The following is a 22,360-nucleotide window of genomic DNA, read 5'->3' as shown; positions in this document are numbered from 1 at the left end:
TGTGTGTGTGAAGGAGTTGGCTTCTGGAACATAGTGGGTTAAGGCGGCTATCTCGTAATATAGATCATGATTATTATTAACGGCCATCTATATTACAAGATGGCCGCCTTTTGGGGGGAGATTTATCATACATGGTGTAAAGTGAAACTGGCTCAGTTGCCCCTAGCAACCAATCAGATTCCACCTTTCATTTTCCATAGAGTCTGTGATGAATGTACGGTGGAATCTGATTGGTTGCTAGGGGCGACTGAGCCAGTTTCACTTTACACCATGTTTGATAAATCTCCCCCATTGTGTATATTTCTCACTAATATTTTGAGTATTTTTTATGTTGAATTAGTTTTATTCTTAAACTGATATTGTATCATATTTGTTGTTTTGCCTCCTGGGGTTGTATTGGTGTATTTGTCTATGCATGTTGGCTACATTTATCTTTTATATTCTTTTAATGATGTATTTTGTTATATTTTTACGTTTTTCCCTCATTTGTGTCTGTATATAATATCTTTTATTCACATGCACTGTCGTATGCTTTCTTCTCTAACCGTCCCCTAGAATTTACATGAGAATATTATTACTGTCCAGTGTTATTATGCTTTAATATTACCTATAATCTTATTTCTTACAACGTGTCCCACCATTGCAGACAGTCATCATCACCTTCCTTTGCAGTGGGGAAGCTGGACTGGAATCATCGTCTTTAGTGACGAATCCATAAAAATCCTACATGCTTTATCCTTATTTCACCCAATAATCCAGAATCTGTTTGGGATCTGATATTATGATACTAATAATTTATATGGCTCTGTCATATGCCACAGGATTTTACAATTCTGGGTGTCAATATCAGACATTACAGAGATACACATGTAACTACTATATCAGGTCAGAACTTAGGGCCGCATCTGCCATGGGGCGAGATGATAACCTCGCCTCAGGCGGCAGATTATACAGCTCTTGAGGAAGCAGCGATGGCCACCTCTGCATAGTTAGGGGCCATGCATATATTATATGTATGACTGTTCTCTACAGTACAGGAGCAGGAAGTTCAGCAATAGTCTGATGTCTCTTCTGTACGCGCTACACTAGTAGCATACCCACAACAGAATGTGCCCACAGAAGCAGGGTCTCTAGTGTAATGCTGGACTCCCTACTCCTGTACTGTTCCGGGCACCGCTGCTGTCATCTGTGTCTATGTTTTTGTAAGGCAGGAGGCATTGAGCGATCAGCTCCGTGAAAGTGTCTTTCACTTCTAGACCACAGACGGCATTAGGCTTGTCTAGAAATGAGTCTGAGCTGCTGGGGATGCTTGCCTGGCACAGGCTGCTCCATGAGCTCAACAGGCAGCCTGCAGGGGGGATTATCAATACTTGGGGGAACAGGAGGGGGGTACATTAATTCTTAAGGGAACAATGAGGGGTTATTGCTACTTGGGGGCACAGGAGGAGTATTATTAATATTTGGGGGCACAGGAAAGTGGATTATCAACACTTGGGGCCTCAGGAGGGGAGGGTTTCAACACTTGGGGCACAGAAGGGGAATTATTGCTATTTCCGGGCACAGAAGGGGGAATTATTGCTACTTGGGTGTGCAGGAGGGGGATTATTGCTATGTGGGGGCAAAAAGTGGGCTTTATATTAGTATGGAAGCTGAGAAGGGGTCTTTCCACTGTGTAAGACCAAAAGAGGCTAACTACTGTGTGTGCCTTTAATAAGAGGAACTAATATCCTTTTGAAGCAGTCTGGACTTGTGGGAAACATATTGAATCCAAAGGGAGACCCATTAACCCTTATGATTAAATGCTGTCCGAGATCCAGAGGCACCTATTCTTAATCTTTTGTGGTTTTTCATCTTGTCCCCTCCCCCCTCCTCTCCCCCTTCTCTATTTTACTTGTTGGTAACTCTGGCTTCCAATTTATCTAACTATATTAATGCGGTTTAGTTTTCAATTGTTATTTGGCTCTTAGCCAATATGGTTTTAATACATTTGTCTATCAGTACATACTGTTTTCTGTAACAGTTCATAGCATGTAACATTTTTGTCCTGAATTTGTATTTTGAACAATTTATTGAATAAAAATACAGCAAAAAAAAAAAAATAAAGAGACCTATTCATATTTGGGGTACTATGGGTGGGGGATTTCTATAGAGGTGAGGAGGGTGCTGGAAATCTGTGGAGCCTAAAATGTTTCTACGATAAATGCTGTTGGGACAAGTCATGGCATGAATGAAGAAGAAAAGACAAAGTAAACTCTAATGAGAGAAAACATGACCTGTGAGTCACTGGATGTAACTGCACTGTAATCGCAAGATTTTCTCATGTTTTTGGTCAATGCATGTTATCCTTGAGATCTATCATAGTTCACATATTGTGTCCGGGTTATATGGGACCGGTTATTGGCTGTGCAAAATGATGAGGGTGATTTATAGCGCATTCTTGGACATAATTTAGTCTGGATACCTCCAAGGCATGGAGGGAGATGTGTGTAACACCAAGTCGAGCAAACACAGAAGTATTTTTACCGAGTTGTTTTGTCTAAGGTAATGGTGTTGGTGTTTGGTTCAGTCACAATTTATTAAGTGGTAGTGACTTTCCTCAATGTCCCTAGTACCCCACAGAGGAGGTGAGGAAGATATGTTATTAACGATAGCACTGGTGACCTGCTGCCATTGCCCATCATAACAGGTCACTTGAGCTTGGCAAAATTGTTCCTTAGTGAGGGAATACAGTCAATGTCTGTATATGAGTGCTGTGGTCTTTTCCTTTCTGTTGGTACAGGTTTCCTTAGTTAATTCTTTCTGTAGGCTTAGGAGAAAAGCGAGGGCGCTTACTGGTATATTATCGCAAGGTTTATGACTGGTAGGTATGAAGCGGGTATGAGTAGTGCAATCCCACTCACCTTTGCAGTTTGTGCAAATGCTAGGCATAACCCTAAGGCCTCATTCACACGTTCAGTGATTTTTCTGGGCCGTAACACCTCACGCTATTTTCTTTTCTTTGTCATCCGTGGGAAGTCATCCATAATTGCATTCGCTTCTGTATCAGTTTCTGTACAATTTGAATAGTACTATTTTGCATAGATTTGATCCATGTTTTTTACGGACATCACGGATGTGAAAAATACAAATCCCATAGACTTCTATGGGTAATCCGTACCGCAATCACAATCCACACTAGAGCAGGTCCTTTTTTTTTTTTTTTTTTAATGGAACGGATTACGGATCGAAATTAAAGCGGACTGTGTGAATAGCCTAATAGAAATCAATGTGCTCTACTCTGATTACGGATCCTCAATTACAGACAACTTTACAGGACGTGAATAAGGCCTAAGAAGTGTTTACTGAGGGATGGAACATTGCAGCACCTCCAGGACCATTACCAACGTTCTCACAGCTGGGAGTGCAAAATGGATCAGCAACACTCCAGTTATCCTATGGACAGTGGAGATTCCCAAAAAATGGGCGCAAACAATCCCGCCAAAAAACATATTTACAAACTGATCAAAAGAACCACAAATACTGTTTAATCTGGCAACATATTTTGGCCCTGATATATAGCAGAGCCTTCTTCAGGCATAATCATAAGAGACAAAGAAATAGGGCTGTGAGGAAGGTACTTGGAATCCATCTGTCCCCCTCCAGCTGCCATAACCCGTAATCTAGCTCTGTTAAATTACAAGTAACCTCTGGCCCCACTGTAAAACCATCTCCCTTCCTCCATTGTGACCGCTCCAATAAACAAAAATAAACACAGGTATTACCAATAAAGTTAGTATATACAGGACAAATATTAATACCACACCATGACCAATGCTATCACCACCACATAATGACTGATGCCACTATATTGTTACTGAATAATATCCATTATACCAATAATACCAGTATACACAGAACAAATAATATTGCCACACCGTGATCACTACCATTACCACTTATAAGTGATTATAGTGCAATTACATCCAGTGACTTATAGGGGTAGTCTTCTCTGCATTGTTACAAGTTCAGACCACTGTGACGACTTCTCCAGTACCCGAATCATCCCCATAGAATGTCAGACAAAAATTTAAAGTCGGCATCTGTGCACACAGTGCTAGTGCTCCCTCTGCCCCCACATATGCTGATATGTCCAATATGTGCCTTCAAATAGTAGTCAGGCCACTCTGTGCCCCCATATACTATAGGTCCCCTTTATGAACCTATTCCATATAGTTGTTTGACCTCTCTGTGCCCCAGAAAGTAGTTGGGCCCCACTGTGCCCCTAGTAGCCCCCCCCCTCTGTAAATAGTATGCCCCATGTAGGCACCGCCCAGTAGGCAATCTTCCCCATGTGGGTAATGACCCTGAAGCAAGCCCCCTCCCCTGTAGGTGATCTCCATCAGTATGCAATCCCTCTGTAGGCAGTCCCACCGCCAGTAGGCAAACTTCCTGTAGCTAATTGCCCTCCCCCCCCCCAAGTAGCTAATGACTTTTTCCTTTGTCATCGCAATGCTTTTAACTATTTGGGTTTATTAGAATAAGGTAAAGGCGCATGTACCCAGGATAGCTGTGGGCTGACGCCAGTGGCTTTAGGCATCTTCTGGAGGACCGAACAGGGGTCAAATGCCACCCAGCTTCCGGGCCACCACACTCCTGGTGATGTGCAGGGAAATAGCACATCACTAGGAGGCACCAGCCTACATGGCATTTGCCTGAAATGCCAGACGCCCAGTCCAGCCCTGGGCATGGATATATTCATATGAACATGAGTAATCTTGGAATAGGCCTGGAGAACACAGAAATGCCTGCACATCGCACCCATGGTTTATACTAAAGCTTGTTCAGCTGCATTAAAAACCATCATAAGTTAGTATATCATTTGATCAAACCATATTGCCTTATGTACCACATGCAGGTCTCTTCTTCTATTTATTCTTATTGTATTACACACTCCTCTAACCTCTTCCAGCACAGGAACAGGAAACATCGGCTTCTGATTGGCTGCTCACATGTAGCTTCTTGTTGGTGAAAAAGGAGCAATGAGGCAGTAAGTGGATTATGTTGGGGATATGTTGTGGCTCATATGGTGCTGGTACTCATCGCTCCAATGCCCTTACCTCTTTTTTGGCAGTCACGGTGCTATACAGCAGAAAATTTTATCTTTTGTACCTGTGACCCTCTGTCCAACCAATGTTTTGTTAACTCCTTCCGTGCTGCTGTCTTGTTGCCCTGTAGCCTTCCTTCTATTGGCTGCTCCTATATGAGGCTGTCTCTGTCTATATATCCCTGCTATTTCTTTCATTATCTGTCCGAGTTTCTACGTCTCTTGTCTTGCCTCTAGCCTGTGATACCTTGATATTGGTTGTCTGTGTACTGTATAACCTACAGAACGCTTTGTTCTTGGACTCTGTATTGCCTTGGATTATCTGCCTGGTACCTGTTGTTCTACCTCTAGATCTTCACCTCCACCTTCTCCTGACTCTGCTACGTCCTTCTGTTACCACACCTGGGACTTGTGGTACTACCTGTTTCTGTTTATTTTGACTCCTGGCTACATCAGTCCATGCTCTAGTTGTGTGGCCACTTTGTGGTACGGTCACGTCATCTATTCTCTCTTCTCATTTCCTCATCCTGCGGCAAAGTTCAAACCTCTCCATAACCGTTATAGTGAAAACCAGGGCTTCCTTAGACTCTTCATCCCAATTTGGCCACTGGTTGTGGCCTAGAGATCCATAACCTTAGCCTTAGGAATAGTGACTCCATGTTGTATAGGTGACATTCGTGTCACAGAACTTCTTATCAGACACCTGGGTCACTCTTCAGTAAAGGAGAATGAGATTTTGCACACAAGAGACCAGATCCAGGGTCAGGTTATGATCTAAACTTTATTCTATATATGTAGTACATGTGAATATACAGAGTGCATGAATATTAGTTACATCGATCATTATAACATGTTCCCCATAGAAATATCTATTTTGCTAGTACATATGTTACATATGTGTAAGGCTGTGTTCACACTGCGTTTTTGCAATCTGTTTTTTTTCATCCATTTTTTGTGAAAAACGGATGAAAAACTGATGAAAAAAAAACATTGACTTCCATTGTAAAAAGGATGGAACAAAACGGATCCGTTTTTTTTAACAGACACAAAAATAGTGTCAGCTACATTTTTGTGTCCGCCAAAAAAAAAAAAGGATCCGTTTTGATCCGTTTTTTTTTTTTTTTACAATGGAAGTCAATGGAAAAACGGATCAAAACGGATGCACACAAATGCATCAGTTTTTTTCATCAGTTTTTTGCAAAAATGCAGTGTGAACCCAGCCTAAATGATTCAGTAATATTAGCAAATTTCAGAATAAAGGAGTCCGGCCAAAATTATTTTTTTTATATGTTGTTACTTATGGAAAGTTATACAATTTTCTAATGTACATTAATTATGGGAAATGCTCATATACTGCTATTTCCCTTAATTTAGTGTATCAGGAAGTGTTAAGATTCTCTCAGAAGCAGTGATGTCACGACGAATGGTGTAATTCCTATGGAGTGTCCAGCAGGGGGTGCTCTCTATATAGAAGTCAATGAGTACCATTGACTTCTATATATAGTGCGCCCCTGCTGGACACTCCATAGGAATTACAGTGTATGTGAATGTAATGTTATGTACTGTCCTTGCTCCCCAAAGTATCCCATAAATGTATTCAATGAATGCATTTGCAGGGCACCGAGCAGGGAGGGAGAGAAGTGCCATCTACCTCCCCCCTCCCTCCCTGCTCGGTGCTGGGCACATAAACAAAGTACTACTCCCCCTGCATTATCTGCAGATAATGGGGGAGTATTACCTGTGCTATGCCTATCACATCGCCGCCACTGCTCACACAGGGTCTCCTCTTCATGCCCCCCCCCCCCCACACCCGCTGCTCCCCCTCCACCCCCTTCCGGCTTCAAACAAACTATCGCACCGCTGACTCCCTTCCGCCCGCGCCGCTCCTCACACTCTCCGGCCGCCCGCTAACTCCCCGCCGCCTGCGCCGATGACTAGCCCGCACCGTTCCTCACTGGTCACCGGAGTGGGGGCGGGCTGACGTGGCCGGCATGCAGGAGCAGAGAGCGGCGGACGGCCAGATAGTGTGAGGAACGGTGCGAGCAGGCGGGAGGGAGTCAGTGGCCGGCCGGATAGTGTGAGGAGCGGCGCGGGCGGGTGGGAGTCAGCGTGCGATAGTTTGAAGCTGGGGGGGGGGGGGGAAGGAAGAGCAGCCCCTATGTGAGCGGTGGCGATGTGATAGGCGTAGTATTTTGTATATGTGCCCAGCACCAAGCAGGGAGGGAGGGGGGAGGTAGATGGCACTTCTCTCCCTCCCTGCTCGGTGCCCTGCATTTGTATTCATTGAATACATTTATGGGATACTTTGGAGAGCAAGGACACTTGCTCCCCAAAGTATTCCATAAATGTATTCATGAAGTCACAAAAGTAGAGTACATAACATTACATTCCCATACACTGTAATTCCTATGGAGTGTCCAGCAGGGTACTCATTGACTTCTATATAGAGAGCGCCCGCTGCTGGACACTCCATAGGAATTACACCATTCGTCGTGACGTCACTGCTTCTGAGAGAATTCTAACACTTCCTGATCTACTAAATTAAGGGAAATAGCAGTATATGAGCATTTCCCATAATTAATGTACATTAGAAAATTGTATAACTTTCCATAAGTAATAACATAAAAAAATTATTTTGGCTGGACTTCTCCTTTAAACATATTTGCTCTATCTATAATAATAATAATATTTATATAGCACCAACAGATTCCGCAGCACTTTACAATTCTATCTCTAGTCATCACAATCCTTATGGCGGTGCAGCCGAAGAAGCGATGTTACAGCAAAATCAAAGAATATGAGGAGCCCAGAACAATACCAGAATCTTGTAACTTTCATTTTATGTTCTAGGAGTGGAAACCAGCTCAGCCGCTTTCATATACGGCTCACCATATCTCCTTGGCTAGCGCTGTCACTGTGGCTCACGCTATTATATGGCGTTGTATCTGAATCCTGGTGTCTACCTTCTAACATTTCAGTAGGGGGTGCATGGCAGATTTTCTTATTTTTGATTAGTTTTTCTATCTCTGATACAAACTGAAACCTGCAGGTGACCCACTTCCAGTACGATAAGAAGGAGCTGTCAGGAATGATGGACCACTCACTGTAAGGCTCCTTTTACACAGTCAGATTATCTGACAAATTTTTTAACCCAAACCTAGGAATGGATTTGAAAAGAGGAGAAATCTCAGTTTTTCCTGTATGACCTGTTCCCTATGTATAGAATGTTCCTGGCTTTGGTGTCAAAAATCTGTCTGATAAATCTGTGTGTGTAAAAGGACCCTTAAAGCGACTCTGTACCCACAATCTAACCCCACCAAACTACTTGTACCTTTAGATAGATACTTTTAATGCAAGATCTCTCCTGGGGCCCTTTCGGCAGGTGATGCAGTTATTGTCCTAAAAAACTACTTTTAAACTTGCAGCCTTGTGCCCAACGGCCGGGGCTTAGATTGTGTATGTATTAGGCTGGCACACCCTCTCTGTCCCTCCTCCCTGCCCTCCTCATCATTAGGAAGGCTCCAGGCAGATTGTCTCCTATTCCTCACCCGTGTCAGCATGGCACATGGGCTGGATCGTTAAGGCACCTGTGCAATGTTCAGACAGGAAAAAATGTTCTAGGGGCATTCCTAATGATAAAGAGGGTGGGGAGGAGAGACGGGGGGTGGTGCAAAGTTAGGGCACAGATATTGTAGGCCAAAGCTGTTTGACACGGCTGCCAGTTTGAAAGTTGTTTTTTAGGACAATAACTGCATCACCAGCTGAACGGACCCAGGACAGATCTTGGATTAAAAGCAGCTATCCGAATGTACAAGTGGTTTGGTACAAGAGTCACTTTAAGGCCCTATTGCACAAAGTGATTATCGGCCAATACGGTCAGCAGACATGCGTTGAAAGATTAACAATGAGGATAGCAACGTTATGCTGCCATTGTTTCATGTAATAGGAGTGGTGGAAACAGACCACCGCTATCTTCTATGGGCTGCCCGGACAATCTAGTGATCACTCGGTTAGCTCCCTGCACGCCCCCCCCCCCCCCCCCCACACACACACACTCACTTTCTTCTAGAGATAACACGACTCTTGTCTCCAGTTCAGGTGTGGTTTGCAAACAAGCTCCATTCACTTTAATAGAACAGAGTTGTAAAACCTCTCATAAACTGAAGAGAAGAGCAGTGTGGTCTCTGGAAGAAAGTGGCCATGTTTTTCTAATGCTGTATGACCCCTTTAAGACCATCAGGACGATGATACTGGAGACTGATTGGTACTATGCTGAGGACCAGGATTGGTACAGATGGCGCCACAGAACGGACATTGTTCTCAACACCCTAGAAAGTTGTCAGTCAATATTGTAAAGATTCTCCCCTTTATATCAGCCATATCACAAGTAGACAATTCACTATGAAGCTTCTCTACAGCTGTATCCACGGCCTGGGTCATGGCCTTCTCCAGAGAATATATTTCACTTATATTCTGATATTTTACAGTTTTAAAGTAATGACGTGATAGATTCAGTTCATTCCCAAGTCCTGAACAGAAGATGTCCAACCATGAATCCATGTTACCTTTTAGCCTGATGATCCCTAGAGTTAGGTGAGCAATAGTACATAACATCAATTTCCTGTATTTATCCACATTGTTGTGTAGAATATCTGACACCATACTTGTGTCCCTCATATAGTCCTCAATACATTCCCGTATGAATTCTCTCATTACAGACTTCGGATCTCTGACGTATGCCAGATAGTTTTGAAAATTTTCTCTCTCGGCCAAAGACTTGAGGAGATAGAACTGTAGTCTGGACCTATTCCCATTCAGAGCTGGGTAGTTACATCGTATGTCATTAGACACATCAAAGGCGGATTGCTCATACACCGCTTCCTGGAGGGAGACTTGTAACTTATTGAAGAGCATGTCGCCCAATGAAGCCACTATAGATTTTTCTTTACAAACAAGTATAAAACTCTTATAAAAATCTTCTTTCTTACTTTCTAGATAAACTATGGGATCTTTGGCATTTCTATAGGCATCTGAAAGCTTTTCAAACCTGTGAGCGGCTTTTCGGCATAAGAAGAGAGATGCGTAGACAATGTAGTCTGAGTGGAATCTAAACTTCTCAGACATCTTATTGATTTCTCCTCGTATTATTCTCAATATCTCATGGAAGTAACCACTCTGGTAATCCATGTTCTCCTGCTCCTTTCTATTAATATATTCATCGATTCTCTTCATAATAACCTGGATTGAATTGGTTATCTTCGTCTTTTCATCCTCTGGTAGAGTCTCACTGATATCCAGGGCCTTTTTTTTATCTGATACAAACTTATAAAACTCATTTGTCAGGTTCTTCCATTTATAAGATTCACGGATTGTATCGGTTATGTTGACTTTTCCTTTGAAGTGTTCTGCAAGTATTTCCTCTAAATCTCTGTGGATCTTTGGAGGGTCGGGAAGAGACACCTTAGCGGCTACTGCTGGAATCCAACCATTCCACAATGTAGTAAATTTTACTTTTAACTCATCCGTATTTAAGTTTTGTCCTTTCAGGGATCGAGCCAATTCTTCGATTTTTGTATAAATTTCTACTTCATATTTGTTTTTCATGTCATCAATTTCTCTGTTCTTCTTTTTCAATATAGACAGTTCAGCTTCTTTCTTGTTCTTCTCTTCTGTAAGTTCCTCTTTAAGAGCAGCTAGTCTGTTTTCTGTTTTCACTCTCCATTGAACTAATGTATTTTTTTCTTTATTGTTATTAAAATAACGATTGAGTTCTTCGCGCACTTTCCAGTAGACGTAATTTATCTCAGGCCTATGAAAAAAACTGGAGTTCGATAATGCTGATGTCTTGTGACTTAGGTCATTGATCTCATTCGGAGCCATCAGCGTGCATACCCTAAGTCTCCATGCCCATTCACTGTACTTCTCTTCTAGCTCGCTATAAACTGCAATCTCCAGAGAATTCCTAATACTAAAAACAAAGTTTAAGGTTTTATCTGGTGGCCCCGCAGTAGGTATCTCCAGAAGTTTCATAATTTCTTCCACCTTTTTAGAAACAGCTTCGTCCTGAGGACTTCTCTCTTCAGATCCCAACACGTTTAGCTCTTCTATTATTTTAGATGCTTTGTCATTTCTCTCTACCAGAGCCTGAGCTTGTCTCTCTTGTAATCCCATGCTCTGTATACTGCTCTCTGGTATATTGAATAGGTTCCGTAAAGCTCTTTTTTCCAAGGGATATCGGCTCTTATTTTCTAACCTTGAGTAGTCAGCGCCCTGTAGGACGTCAATATCTGTGATTCCAAGTTCTCTCATTTCATTCAGCCAGTAATCAGGATCCAAGCAATTGTCTCTGAGTCTGTCCTCAAGCTGTGTGTCATCCGAGCTTTCTTCCAATTCATTGAGTTCTCCAGACATTTCTGGGGGGAGAGGTGTGAATGAGGTTATGAGATCATAGTAATATACCAAATATACCAAATGAGCAGACAATGGTCTCAATTTTCCAATTTTCTAGTGTTTGGTGGTAGAGGATTAGAAACAGGAATCTCTGGAAGTTTTCCTCTTTAAAGTTCTTGGTGGGAAATTTCTGAGGGCTTCTCCCCTGGCGTATACCAGGGACAAGGTGCAGATCCTTGCTTTCTCCCTGGCGTACACCAGCCGTGACCCCTGCTTGCCTGATGAGGCATTGACTTCTCCCGCACCAGATTTATCATGATTTACCCCCGTTTGCAGGTGTAAATCATGATACAAATCTACATCTGCTCCCAAGCAGGTGCAGATTTGTTGCTCCAGGCGCAGGGCCGCCCAAATTTACTAAGAGGCGTGCTCCTCTAAGTAAATCTAGGCAGGAAAACGGGAACAGGGCTTTATTAAAGACTGGTGTATGAGTACTCCTTGAACTCTGATTGATCCCTATGGGAAAGTAGAATACAATCTCATACCACATACCTCACAAGAGTAAACATACACCGTATTTTCCGGCGTATAACACTTTTTAACCCACAAAAAAATCTTCTTAGAAGTCAGGGGTCGTCTTATACGCTGGGTATGGTCGCCCCATACAGTGGGGGAGCTAAAAAATCGCTGCATTCCCACTGTATGGGGCGACCACTATAAGGAAAAAAAAAAAAACGTCAACTCCCTGGGGCGCATCTCCTGTCCCGTTGCCGGCGCAGGCAGTGTGACATACACTGCCTGCACAGGGGATCCTCAAAGCTCTCCCGAGGAAGTACCCGAAGCCTCTGTCATTCTCCCAAAGCTCTCCCAGCAGCCGAGTTTTTCCGATGAGACGCTCGGCTGCTCGGGAGAGCTTCGGGGATCCCCGATGCAGGCAGTGCCGCATGTAGCCCGGGACCGCGGCTATTAGCGGGCACGGTCCGATTGGCGTGCCCGCTAATCAGGTAATCAGATGCAGCTGTCAAAGTTGACAGCTGCATCAGATTACCTTCCGGATCCGTTGCCTGGTGTCTAGTGGGGTGGATCCTTTACTGTCCGTGGTCTGAGCCGTAATGGCGCTGATCCCGGCTCGGCATTCGGTTGCTTCCGGCTGCATCGATCTATGCTGTATATACAGCATAGGTCGTAATGACAGATCAGTGTGCTTATACTAGAAGTCCCTCATGGGGGCCTCTAGTATAAGTGTAAAAAAAAAAAAAAAAAGTGTCATTAATAATAAAAAGCCCCCTCCCCTAATAAAAGTTTGAATCACCACCCTTTCCCCATGTTATAAATAAAAATAAATAAATAAATAAGCATGTTTGGTGTCGACACGTGCGTAATTGCCCGAACTATTTATCACATTCCTGATCTTGCACGATTGCGCAATTTTCGGTCGCATTAAATCCAGAAAATTGTAATAAAAAGTGATCAAAAAGTCGCATATGCGCAATCAAGGTACCGATAGAAAGTACACATCATGGCGCAAAAAAATGACACCTCACTCAGCCCCATAGACCAAAGTATAAAAGCGCTATAAGCCTGGGAATAAAGCGATTTTAACCCCTTCACGTCAGAAATCTGTATATATACGTTCCTATTGCACATGCCCCTTGCAGTAGGAATGTATATATACGTTCCTGTTTTGACGGGGCTTTGTGATGAGAGCGGGATTGCTGCAGGGATAGCGATCCCGCTCTCATCTGTGTACAGCATCGGAGATAATGAGGATCAGCTGCGATCCCGCAGCTGACCCCCATTAACCCCTTAGTGACCGCCGAAACGGCGGTCACTAACGGGCCGGTGCCGCCGCTGTATTTCATCTCCCCCCACCGTAAATCCACGGTGGGGGGAGATGAAATAAGTAAAATCAGACCCCAGATCAGCCCCCCTAGTGCCCCAGTCACTAACCCCCCCTCCCCGCGGCGGCCATCGGATCCAAGATGGCCGCCGCCATCACTGTGACTAATGTCTGTTCACAGTGATCTCTAAGTAAAAATTAATGAAAGCCCCATGCTCTCTGCCACCAGAGGTAGCGGAGAGCATGGGGCAGTCATCGGGGACCCCCCTGTGGGGTCTCGGTACAAGCGATCAGCGGTATATACTATATACCGCTGATCGCTTGTGCCATGTGCTCCCCGGAACTTTTTATCCCCTGTCACCATGAATGATTGGTGACAGGGGATAAAAAGTAATGTGCCCCCACCCCCCAAGTCGCCCCCCACCCCCCCTGTCACCCCCGTCCCCCAGTCACCCTCCCTTCCCCATATACTCACCTGATCCTGGAGCTCCTTCCTCCTCGACGTCCTGGCTGGTTATGAAGTGCGCATGCGCTCCACAACCAGCCAGCTCTGAAAATTTAAAGTGACAGAGTGACAGAGACCAATTTGGTCTCTGTCACTAAACTATGAATACTGTGATAGAAAATATCACAGTAATCATAGTAATATAATGAAAATGAATGTATAAAATACAAAAAGTGACAAACATACAAAAAAAAAAAAAAAAACACACACTTTTTATTATAGTAATAATTGCAGTTTACTCCAAATTATCCCTAACCCCCCCAGATTACCCGTAACCACCGCAGGTTGCCCGTAACCACAGCACGTTGCCCGTAACCACCCCAGGTTGTCCGTAATCACGTCAGATTGCACGTAACTCCCCAGATTACCCGTAACCACCGCACGTTGCCCGTAACCACCGCATGTTGCCCGTAACCACCGCACGTTGCCAGTGACCCCCTCCAGATTGTCCGTAATCACCCCAGATTGCCTGTAACCACCCCAAATTACCTATAAGCACTTCAATCTATCCGTAACAATTCTAGATTGTCTGTAACCCCTCCAGGTTGCCCGTAACCACCGCAGGTTGCACATAACCACCCCAGGTTGCCCGTAATCATGCCAGATTACATGTATCCCCCCAGATTGCACGCTACCACCGCAGGTTGCCTCTGACCACCGCACGTCGCCTCTGACCACCGCACCTTGCCTCTGACCACCGCACCTTACCTCTGATCACCGCACGTCGCCTCTGATCACCGCACCTCGCCTCTGACCACCGCACGTCGCCTCTGACCACCGCACCGCACCTTGCCTCTGACCACTGCACCTTGCCTCTAACCACCCCAAATTGCCAGTGACCCCCTCCAGATTGCCTGTAACCACGCCAGATTACAGGTACCCACCTCAGATTACCTATTAGCACTTCAGTTTATCCGTTACCACAACAGGTTGCCTGTAACCACCCCAGATTGTCTGTAACCACCCCAGATTGTCCATAACCACTGCAGATTGTCCGTAACCACCCCAGATTGTCTGTAACCACCCCACGTTGCCCATAACCACAGCAGGTTGCCTGTAACCACCCTAGGTTGTCTGTAACCACAGCAGGTTGTCCGTGTTCACCCCACGTTGCCCGTAACCACCCCAGGTTGCCTCTAACCACCCCAGGTTGCCTGTAACCACCCCAGGTTGCCGTAACCACAGCAGGTTGCCTGTAACCACCCCAGATTGTCCGTAACCACCCCAGATTGTCCGTAACCACCCCAGATTGTCCGTAACCATCCCAGATTGTCCGAAACTACCCCAGATTGTCAGTAACCACCCCACGTTGCCTCTAACCACAGCAGGTTGCCTGTAACCACCCCAGATTGTCTGTAACCACAGCAGGTTGTCCGTATCCACTCCACGTTGCCCGTAACCACCCCAGGTTGCCTCTAACCACCCCAGGTTGCTGTAACCACAGCAGGTTGCTTGTGACCACCCCATGTTGACCGTATCCACCCCAGATTACCCGTAACCACCCCAGAATACCCGTAACCACCCCAGATTACCCGTAACCACCTCAGACTGCCCATAACCACCTCCAGATTACCCGTAACCACCCCAGATTACCCGTAACCACCCCACATTACCTGTAATCTAATTTTTTTATTGTATTTTAGTAACTGCGCTATTCTAATAACTATTACTAGCTGCGGTTTTGCTCCAGCAAATTGGCGCTCCTTCCCTTCTGAGCCCCGCTGTGTGCCCATACAGTGGTTTATGCCCACATATGGGGTACCGTTGTACTCAGGAGAACCTGCGTTACAGATTTTGGGGTACATTTTTTCTCTTGTTCCTCGTGAAATTGAGAAATTTCAAACTAAACGAACATATTATTGGAAAAATTAGAGTTTTTCATTTTTACTGTCTAATTTTGAATACTTTCCTCTAACACCTGTGGGGTCAAAATGCTCATCCTACCCCATGATGAATTCTTTGAGGGGTGTACTTTCCAAAATGGGGTGACTTATGGGGGTTTCTCTCTCTGCTGACACTACAGGGGCACTGCAAACGCACCTGGCGCTCGGAAACTTCTTCAGCAAAATCTGCAATGGAAAAGCTAATTGGCGCTCCTTTCCTTCTGAGCCCCGCTGTATGCCCATACAGTGGTTTACGCCCACATATGGGGTACTGTAGTACTCAAGAGAACCTGCGTTACAAATTTTGGGGTGCTTTTTCTCTCATGTTCCTTTTGAAAATGAGAAACTTTAATCTAAACGTATATATTATTGGAAAATTTTAATCTTTCATTTTTTTACGGCCTAATGGTGAATACTTTCCTCCAGCCCCTGTAGGGTTAAAATGCTCATTATACCCCTAGATTAATTCTTTAAGGTGTGTAGTTTCCAAAATGGGGTCACTTATGGGGGTTTCCAGTATACAAACCTCCTAAATCAACTTAAAAAAAGAACTAATCCCTAAAAAAATCAGTTTTGGAAACTTTCACGAAAATGTGGTAATTTGCTGATAAATTTCTAAGCCCCGTAACACCCTAAAAAAGTAAAATATGTTTATGAAATGAAGCCAGAATAAAGAGGACATATCGGTAATGTGACTTAGTAACTAATTTATGTGATACGACTTTCTTTTTTTTGGAAGCAGAGAATTTCAAAGTTCATAAAATGCAAATTTTTTCAATTTTTCATGATATTTTGATGTTTTTCACAAAAAACACACAAAGTAGTGACCAAATTTTGCCACTAATATAAAGTGCCATATGTGACGAAAAAACTATCTCAGAATCGCTAGCATACGTTAAAGCATCACTGAGCTATAAGAGCATAAAGTGAGACAGGTCAGATTTTGAAAAATGAGCCTGGTCTTTTAGGTGCAAATAGGCTTGGTCTTGAAGGGGTTAAGGAACATATTTTTGTGAACAATGGTTTGAATTTTTTACAAGCCATCACATACAAGAAAAGTTATACGTTACATATCGTTGTAATCGTAACGACTTGGGGAACATATATAACAAGTCAGTTTTAAAAAATAAAGGTGGCATAGGCCTACCAGATATCAAAAGTTATTATGAGGCCTCTATCCTACAGAGGGTGCTGGACTGGCACAGGCATGCGGCTACTAAACAGTGGTTGCGCCTGGAACAAACCTTTTCAGATGCTCCCCTGACGTCCCTCCCCTGGATACATCCATCACACCTGGGGGATTTGACGGTACATCCTACCATAGGCCCGACGTTGCTTAGGTGTCAGTCTATCTTCCCAAAAGATGACATTTCACCCCGACCTTCTCCCCTCTTCCCTATATTGGGTAACCCACAATTCGCCCCTGGGGGTTTGCCTGGCTCTTTTAAATTGTGGCTCCAGGCGGGAAAACATAGAGCGAAGGACTTTCTCAAAAACGGGGGTTGGCTCTCCCCGCGGGGGCTCTTGGATATTGAGGAACCGATCCCCTTGGGAGACTGGAGAGTGCGGCAATTATCATATTTCCTGAGGGCCTTGCCGGAAGCTGCGGGTTTTGCCCGCACGCTTACATCATTTGAAACTATTTGTTTGGGCTCCCAACCATTGCGCCATTCCCTGTCCCTATTCTATGTCATGGTAACTGCGCCCCCTGAGGACTTTCGGCCCCCTTATGTGGGTAAATGGGAAAGAGATTTGGATCTCTCCCTGATGGACCAACAACTGGACAGGATCTACCGCTTTACTCATAAATCCTCTATCGCCAGCAAATTTCAGGAAGCTGGTTTCAAGCTCCGTGCTAGGTGGTACTATGTGCCGTCTAAACGAAACAAAATATTTCCTGACTCTCCTTCTACCTGCTGGCGTTGTGGCAGGGAAGAAGGTACCATCTTGCATGTGTTTTGGTCCTGCCCAGTGTTGCGATCCTTCTGGGAGGCTGTCCATGATGTCATTACTAATAAATTAGAGATGCAGGTGCCTCATGACCCGGCCTTCTATCTCCTGCACCTGTCTGAGATCCCGATCAAATCATATAAAAAGTCTCTGCTTAGATTCCTGGTAAACGCAGCTAGAGCCTGTGTACCGGCGCACTGGAAGTCCACAACTCCCCCTTCCGTTGGCCACTGGATTCAGAAGGTGGCGGAGATCCAGAGGATGGAGGAGCTGACGGCGTCCCTGTGAGATACTGCTAGAAGTTCTCTGGCCCCATGGGCTGCTTGGACGGTCTTTGAGGGTACAGATGACTATAAACGATTGCTTGCGGTATAGAGCTCTTGGGCGGAGAGCAGCCCAGGTCCGGTGGTTCTCCCCTCTCCCGCCCTCCTTTTTTTTTTTTTTTTTTTTTTTATTTATTTAATTATTATTGTTGTTTTATTATTCTATTATTTATTTATCCCTTCCCTTTCCCCAGCTGACCCCCTATCCTAGCTCTCCTCCCCTTTCTGTATCCTTTTCTGCCTTCTTCTTTCTCACTTCTTCTTTACTGGTTTTGGCTTCAAAACTGGGGTTCTTGAACCCTACGCTGTACCCAGGGTGATTATGCTGGCTTGAAGCCTACTGTTGTGTCTTGTTTTGGACATTCTGTCACTTGTATTACTATGCTTGCATATGTTTTTGCGGTTATGCGATTTGCATTACCCATTGTTATCTGTTATATGCAATGATACCAGTACACAAAGAAAAATTTTGAAAATGTTTATAAATATAGAATTAAAAAAAACAAACAAACAAGTCAGTTTTACCCCAGGGCGAATGGGGTAAAAACAAATACACCCCAAGTAAACCAAATGCGGTTTTTTTTTTTCAATTTCACCACACATTTATTTTTTTCTGGTTTTGCAGTATACTTTATGTAAAAATTCAGCCTGTCATTGCGAAGTACAAATAGTGGCGCAAAAAATTAGGGCTCATGTGGGTTTCTAAAAAACCAAATTGGCCCGGTCCTCAAAGGGATTAATTTAGCTGCAGTTTTTCCAGCGTATAAGGCGACCCCTGACAATCTTCTTAAAAGTCAGGGGTCGCCTTACACACTGGAAATACGGTAGGTGTATTCCCATCTCAACTACCATACTTCATCTAACATTTAGGACTCTTCAAGGTTAATATTTTTGCAGATAGATTCATTTAGAAATATCAGGATTTGGGACCAGGACGACAAAGGACAGGTGTTGGCAAGGATGAGTGACAGGGGGAGGCACCAGTAACGGGCCTCTCTGCCTTTCACTCATCCCCGCCGAGCAAGATGACAGGGAGAGAGCAGTGACTACACATGGGCGGGGTTCTACCCAAATGCCCACCTCTGCCTGCCGCGCACCGACGGATTAAATTTAATGTTCTCCGGTATAAAGCTGCTGCTTCTGCAGACACGGCGATACTTGCAGCGAGCTGCACAGGAGCTTTATGCTGTTCTTCAGGGAACCAAATCAGCCCAATTGGGCTGATTGGTCCCTCTTAAGCCATTGGTCCCCCTTAAGCCATAACTTCACCCTTGCCACATACCTGGGGAATTCCTCTTTAACCTCTCAATTGGTCTGTTTACTGCCACCTATAGTCATTGTAGTTATAAGGATTTGTTCCATTATCCATTGTTTTTTTACAGTTGGTATCTGGTATTTCTTCATACCTGTTTGTTTTTTATATAATTGTATTTGACAATGGCTAAAAAAAAAGAAAAAATTGGTAAAAGGAGTCTCCTTCACCTATCTAGAAGAGTGCTACCTTACCCCATAATGTGTAACACCGCACTTCCACTTCCTTTTGTTTGTATAATGAAGCAATTAAATATAAAACACTGTGCCCCCCCCCCGCATTTGATATAATACACTGTTCTACTCTTGAATTGATTATAATACACTGTGCCCCCCCATGCATTAGATATAATACACTCTGCCCCCTACATTATATATAATACACTGTGCCTCCCTGCATTATATATAATACACTGTACCTCCTGCATTAGATATAATAAACTGTGCCCCCTGCATTATATATAATACACTGTGCCCCCTGCATTATATATAATACACTCTGCCCCCTGCATTATATATAATACACTGTGCCCCCCCCCCCTGCATTAGATATAATACACTGTACCTCCTGCATTAGATATAATACACTGTGCCCCCCATAGGTGTCCTGGCAGCTGTAGTCCTCCCCCCCAGTGGTGTCCTGTTTGCTGTAGTTCTCCCCCCTGGTGTCCTGGTTGCTGTAGTTCTCCCCCCTGGTGTCCTGATAGCTGTAGTTCTACCCCCTGGTGTCCTGGTAGCTGTATTCCCCCCCCCTTCCCCACTCACCTTTCCTCGCTCCAGAGCTGGGCTGGCCATCATCGCGCGGCCCGCCAGAGAGGAGATGTGAGGCACAGCACTCTCCTGTGTCTAGCGACCGCTGGACGCAGGAGAGCGTTGTGCACGCGGGCCTCATCAGGAGATGTCAGGGGCCTGATGCGGCTCGCGGAATAGAGTTCCCCAACCTGAACCCGGAACTCTGCTTCCAGGCTCGGGCTGGAGGGGGCCCCGAGGCACATGCCCCGGATGCCCTCCCTTTAATCTAACCCTGGCCCCCCCTGCAGTAGATATAATAAACTGTGCTCCCTGCATTAGAAAAGATACACTGTGCTCCCCCTGCATTAGATATAATACACTGTACCCCACGCATCAGATGTAATAGTATTCTTTCAATGTGATTCTACTCTTCTCCTGTTCTTTTGCTATTATTCTAGTATTATAACATCCTATGACTGTTCCATTATTTAGATTTCTATAATATTACCTCTGTGGCGTCTTCACTTGCTGCTCTCTTCACTTTCACTTTTGTCTTCTGGTCACATGACTAGATTGGTAATCCGCCCATTTCCTGGAAAATGTAACTGGATTCTCTCCAGCATGTAAACCTAATAATATATAGAGACTGAAGCCTCACAGAAATCGGTAACATTGTATCTGTAACACGTATATGTATATATCTCAACATACATATTGTGGGGCCTCACTTTGGTATAGCTAGGTAGCGGTCACAAACAGAGGAAAACAGACAGTTCACAGTTCCAATTCACACTTCAAAAGCCAATGGAACAAAAATCCATCATTACCTTCAAGCATAAGCATACAGTCCTGGCTTGGCATTTTTCACAGTAGCGGAAGTCCCAGACAAACCTATCCTCCTAGACAGGTCACATATGTGTACTCAGCATAAACTCCACACTCTTGGGCTGGGTTCACACTACGTATATTTCAGTCAGTATTGTGGTCCTCATATTGCAACCAAAACCAGGAGTGGATTAAAAACACAGAAAGGATCTGTTCACACAATGTTGAAATAGAGTGGATGGCCGCCATTTAATGGCAAATATTTGCTGTTATTTTAGAACAACGGCCGTTATATTGAAATAATCGCCGTTATTTACTGTTATATGGCGGCCATCCACTCAATTTCAACATTGTGTGAACAGATCCTTTCTGTGTTTTTAATCCACTCCTGGTTTTGGTTGCAATATGAGGACCACAATACTGACTGAAATATACGTAGTGTGAACCCAGCCTCATGGCCGTTTCTAGGGACGGGCCGGCCGGGCGACCGCACGGGGCGCCGAGAGGTTGGGGGCGCTGGTGGCAACCCCAGGACCTCACTTAGCGGCATGTACTTCCGGACGTCAGCCCGCCCGCCCCATCACCTGCTCCGACCCCTGTACCGCCCGCTGGACTGCAGATCCGCCCCCCCGAACAGCGCTTGGCCGAGCCGAACGCTCATCACCCAGCTGGCTGCTGCCGCCCCCTCCTCTGGGTCCTGGCCTGACCTCCCCATCACCTGCTCCGACCCCTGTACCGCCCGCTGGACTGCAGATCCGCCCCCCCGAACAGCGCTTGGCCGAGCCGAACGCTCATCACCCAGCTGGCTGCTGCCGCCCCCTCCTCTGGGTATTGGCCTGACCTCCCCATCACCTGCTCAGACCCCTGTACCGCCCGCCGGACCGCAGCTCCGCCCCCCGGACGGCACTTGACCGAGCCGAGCGCTCATTGCCGCCCCCTCACACATCGTCTCCCTCCAGCATATGACGTCATCTGACTGTGCTGGAGGGAGAAGATGTGTGCAGGGGCGGCGGCGGCGGCCTGCTTGCTCCTCGCAGGCCGGAGGAGAAGAACAGACAGGGAACCGCTCTATCTATTGAGGTGAGTATAATGTTGTTTTTTGTGTGTGTGTGTGTGTGTGTTTTGGGGGGTGGGGTGCAGAGCACAGGGGGAGATTATTTATATGAGGACAGCATGGGGGGGATTTTTTACTATGGGGGGCAGAGCATAGGGGGGGGGATTATTAATATGAGGACAGCATTGGGGGGATTATTAATATGAGGACAGCATGGGGGGGATTATTAATATCAGGACAGCATTGGGGGGGATTATTAATATGAGGACAGCATTGGGGGGATTATTAATATGAGGACAGCATTGGGGGGGATTATTAATATGAGGACAGCATTGGGGGGATTATTGATATGAGGACAGCATTAGGGGGATTATTAATATGAGGACAGCATTGGGGGGGATTATTGATATGAGGACAGCATGGGGGGATTATTAATATGAGGACAGCATTGGGGGGATTATTAA

At 45.0% G+C, this 22,360-nt stretch overlaps 1 protein-coding gene across 2 annotated transcripts; it reads right to left on the bottom strand.

Moving 5' to 3' along the window:
* Positions 1-9,130: 9,130 nt before the first annotated feature.
* LOC138772469 (interferon-induced very large GTPase 1-like) lies at positions 9,131-20,576 on the bottom strand. Of its 2 annotated transcripts, none has more exons than XM_069952877.1 (2): positions 20,526-20,576; positions 9,131-11,496 (listed from the first exon to the last, which is right to left on the bottom strand). In XM_069952877.1, exon 2 carries the CDS (start codon positions 11,492-11,494, stop codon positions 9,404-9,406), a length of 2,091 nt encoding a protein of 696 aa, XP_069808978.1. In that variant the 5' UTR covers positions 11,495-11,496; positions 20,526-20,576; the 3' UTR covers positions 9,131-9,403. The 2 variants fall into 2 exon arrangements, with proteins under 2 accessions (XP_069808978.1, XP_069808979.1); XM_069952878.1 differs by lacking the exon at positions 20,526-20,576 and adding an exon at positions 19,257-19,370.
* Between the last annotated feature and the right edge of the window lie 1,784 nt (positions 20,577-22,360).

The sequence above is a fragment of the Dendropsophus ebraccatus genome, chromosome 14 (assembly GCF_027789765.1).
Source record: "Dendropsophus ebraccatus isolate aDenEbr1 chromosome 14, aDenEbr1.pat, whole genome shotgun sequence".
Taxonomy (NCBI): Eukaryota; Metazoa; Chordata; class Amphibia; order Anura; family Hylidae; genus Dendropsophus; species Dendropsophus ebraccatus.
This window is presented reverse-complemented; position numbering and strand designations above follow the sequence as displayed.

Coding starts and splice junctions, on each gene's coding strand:
- LOC138772469 (XM_069952877.1), bottom strand. CDS start 11,494: ATGTCTGGAGAACTCAATGAATTGGAAGAAAGCTCGGATGACACACAG.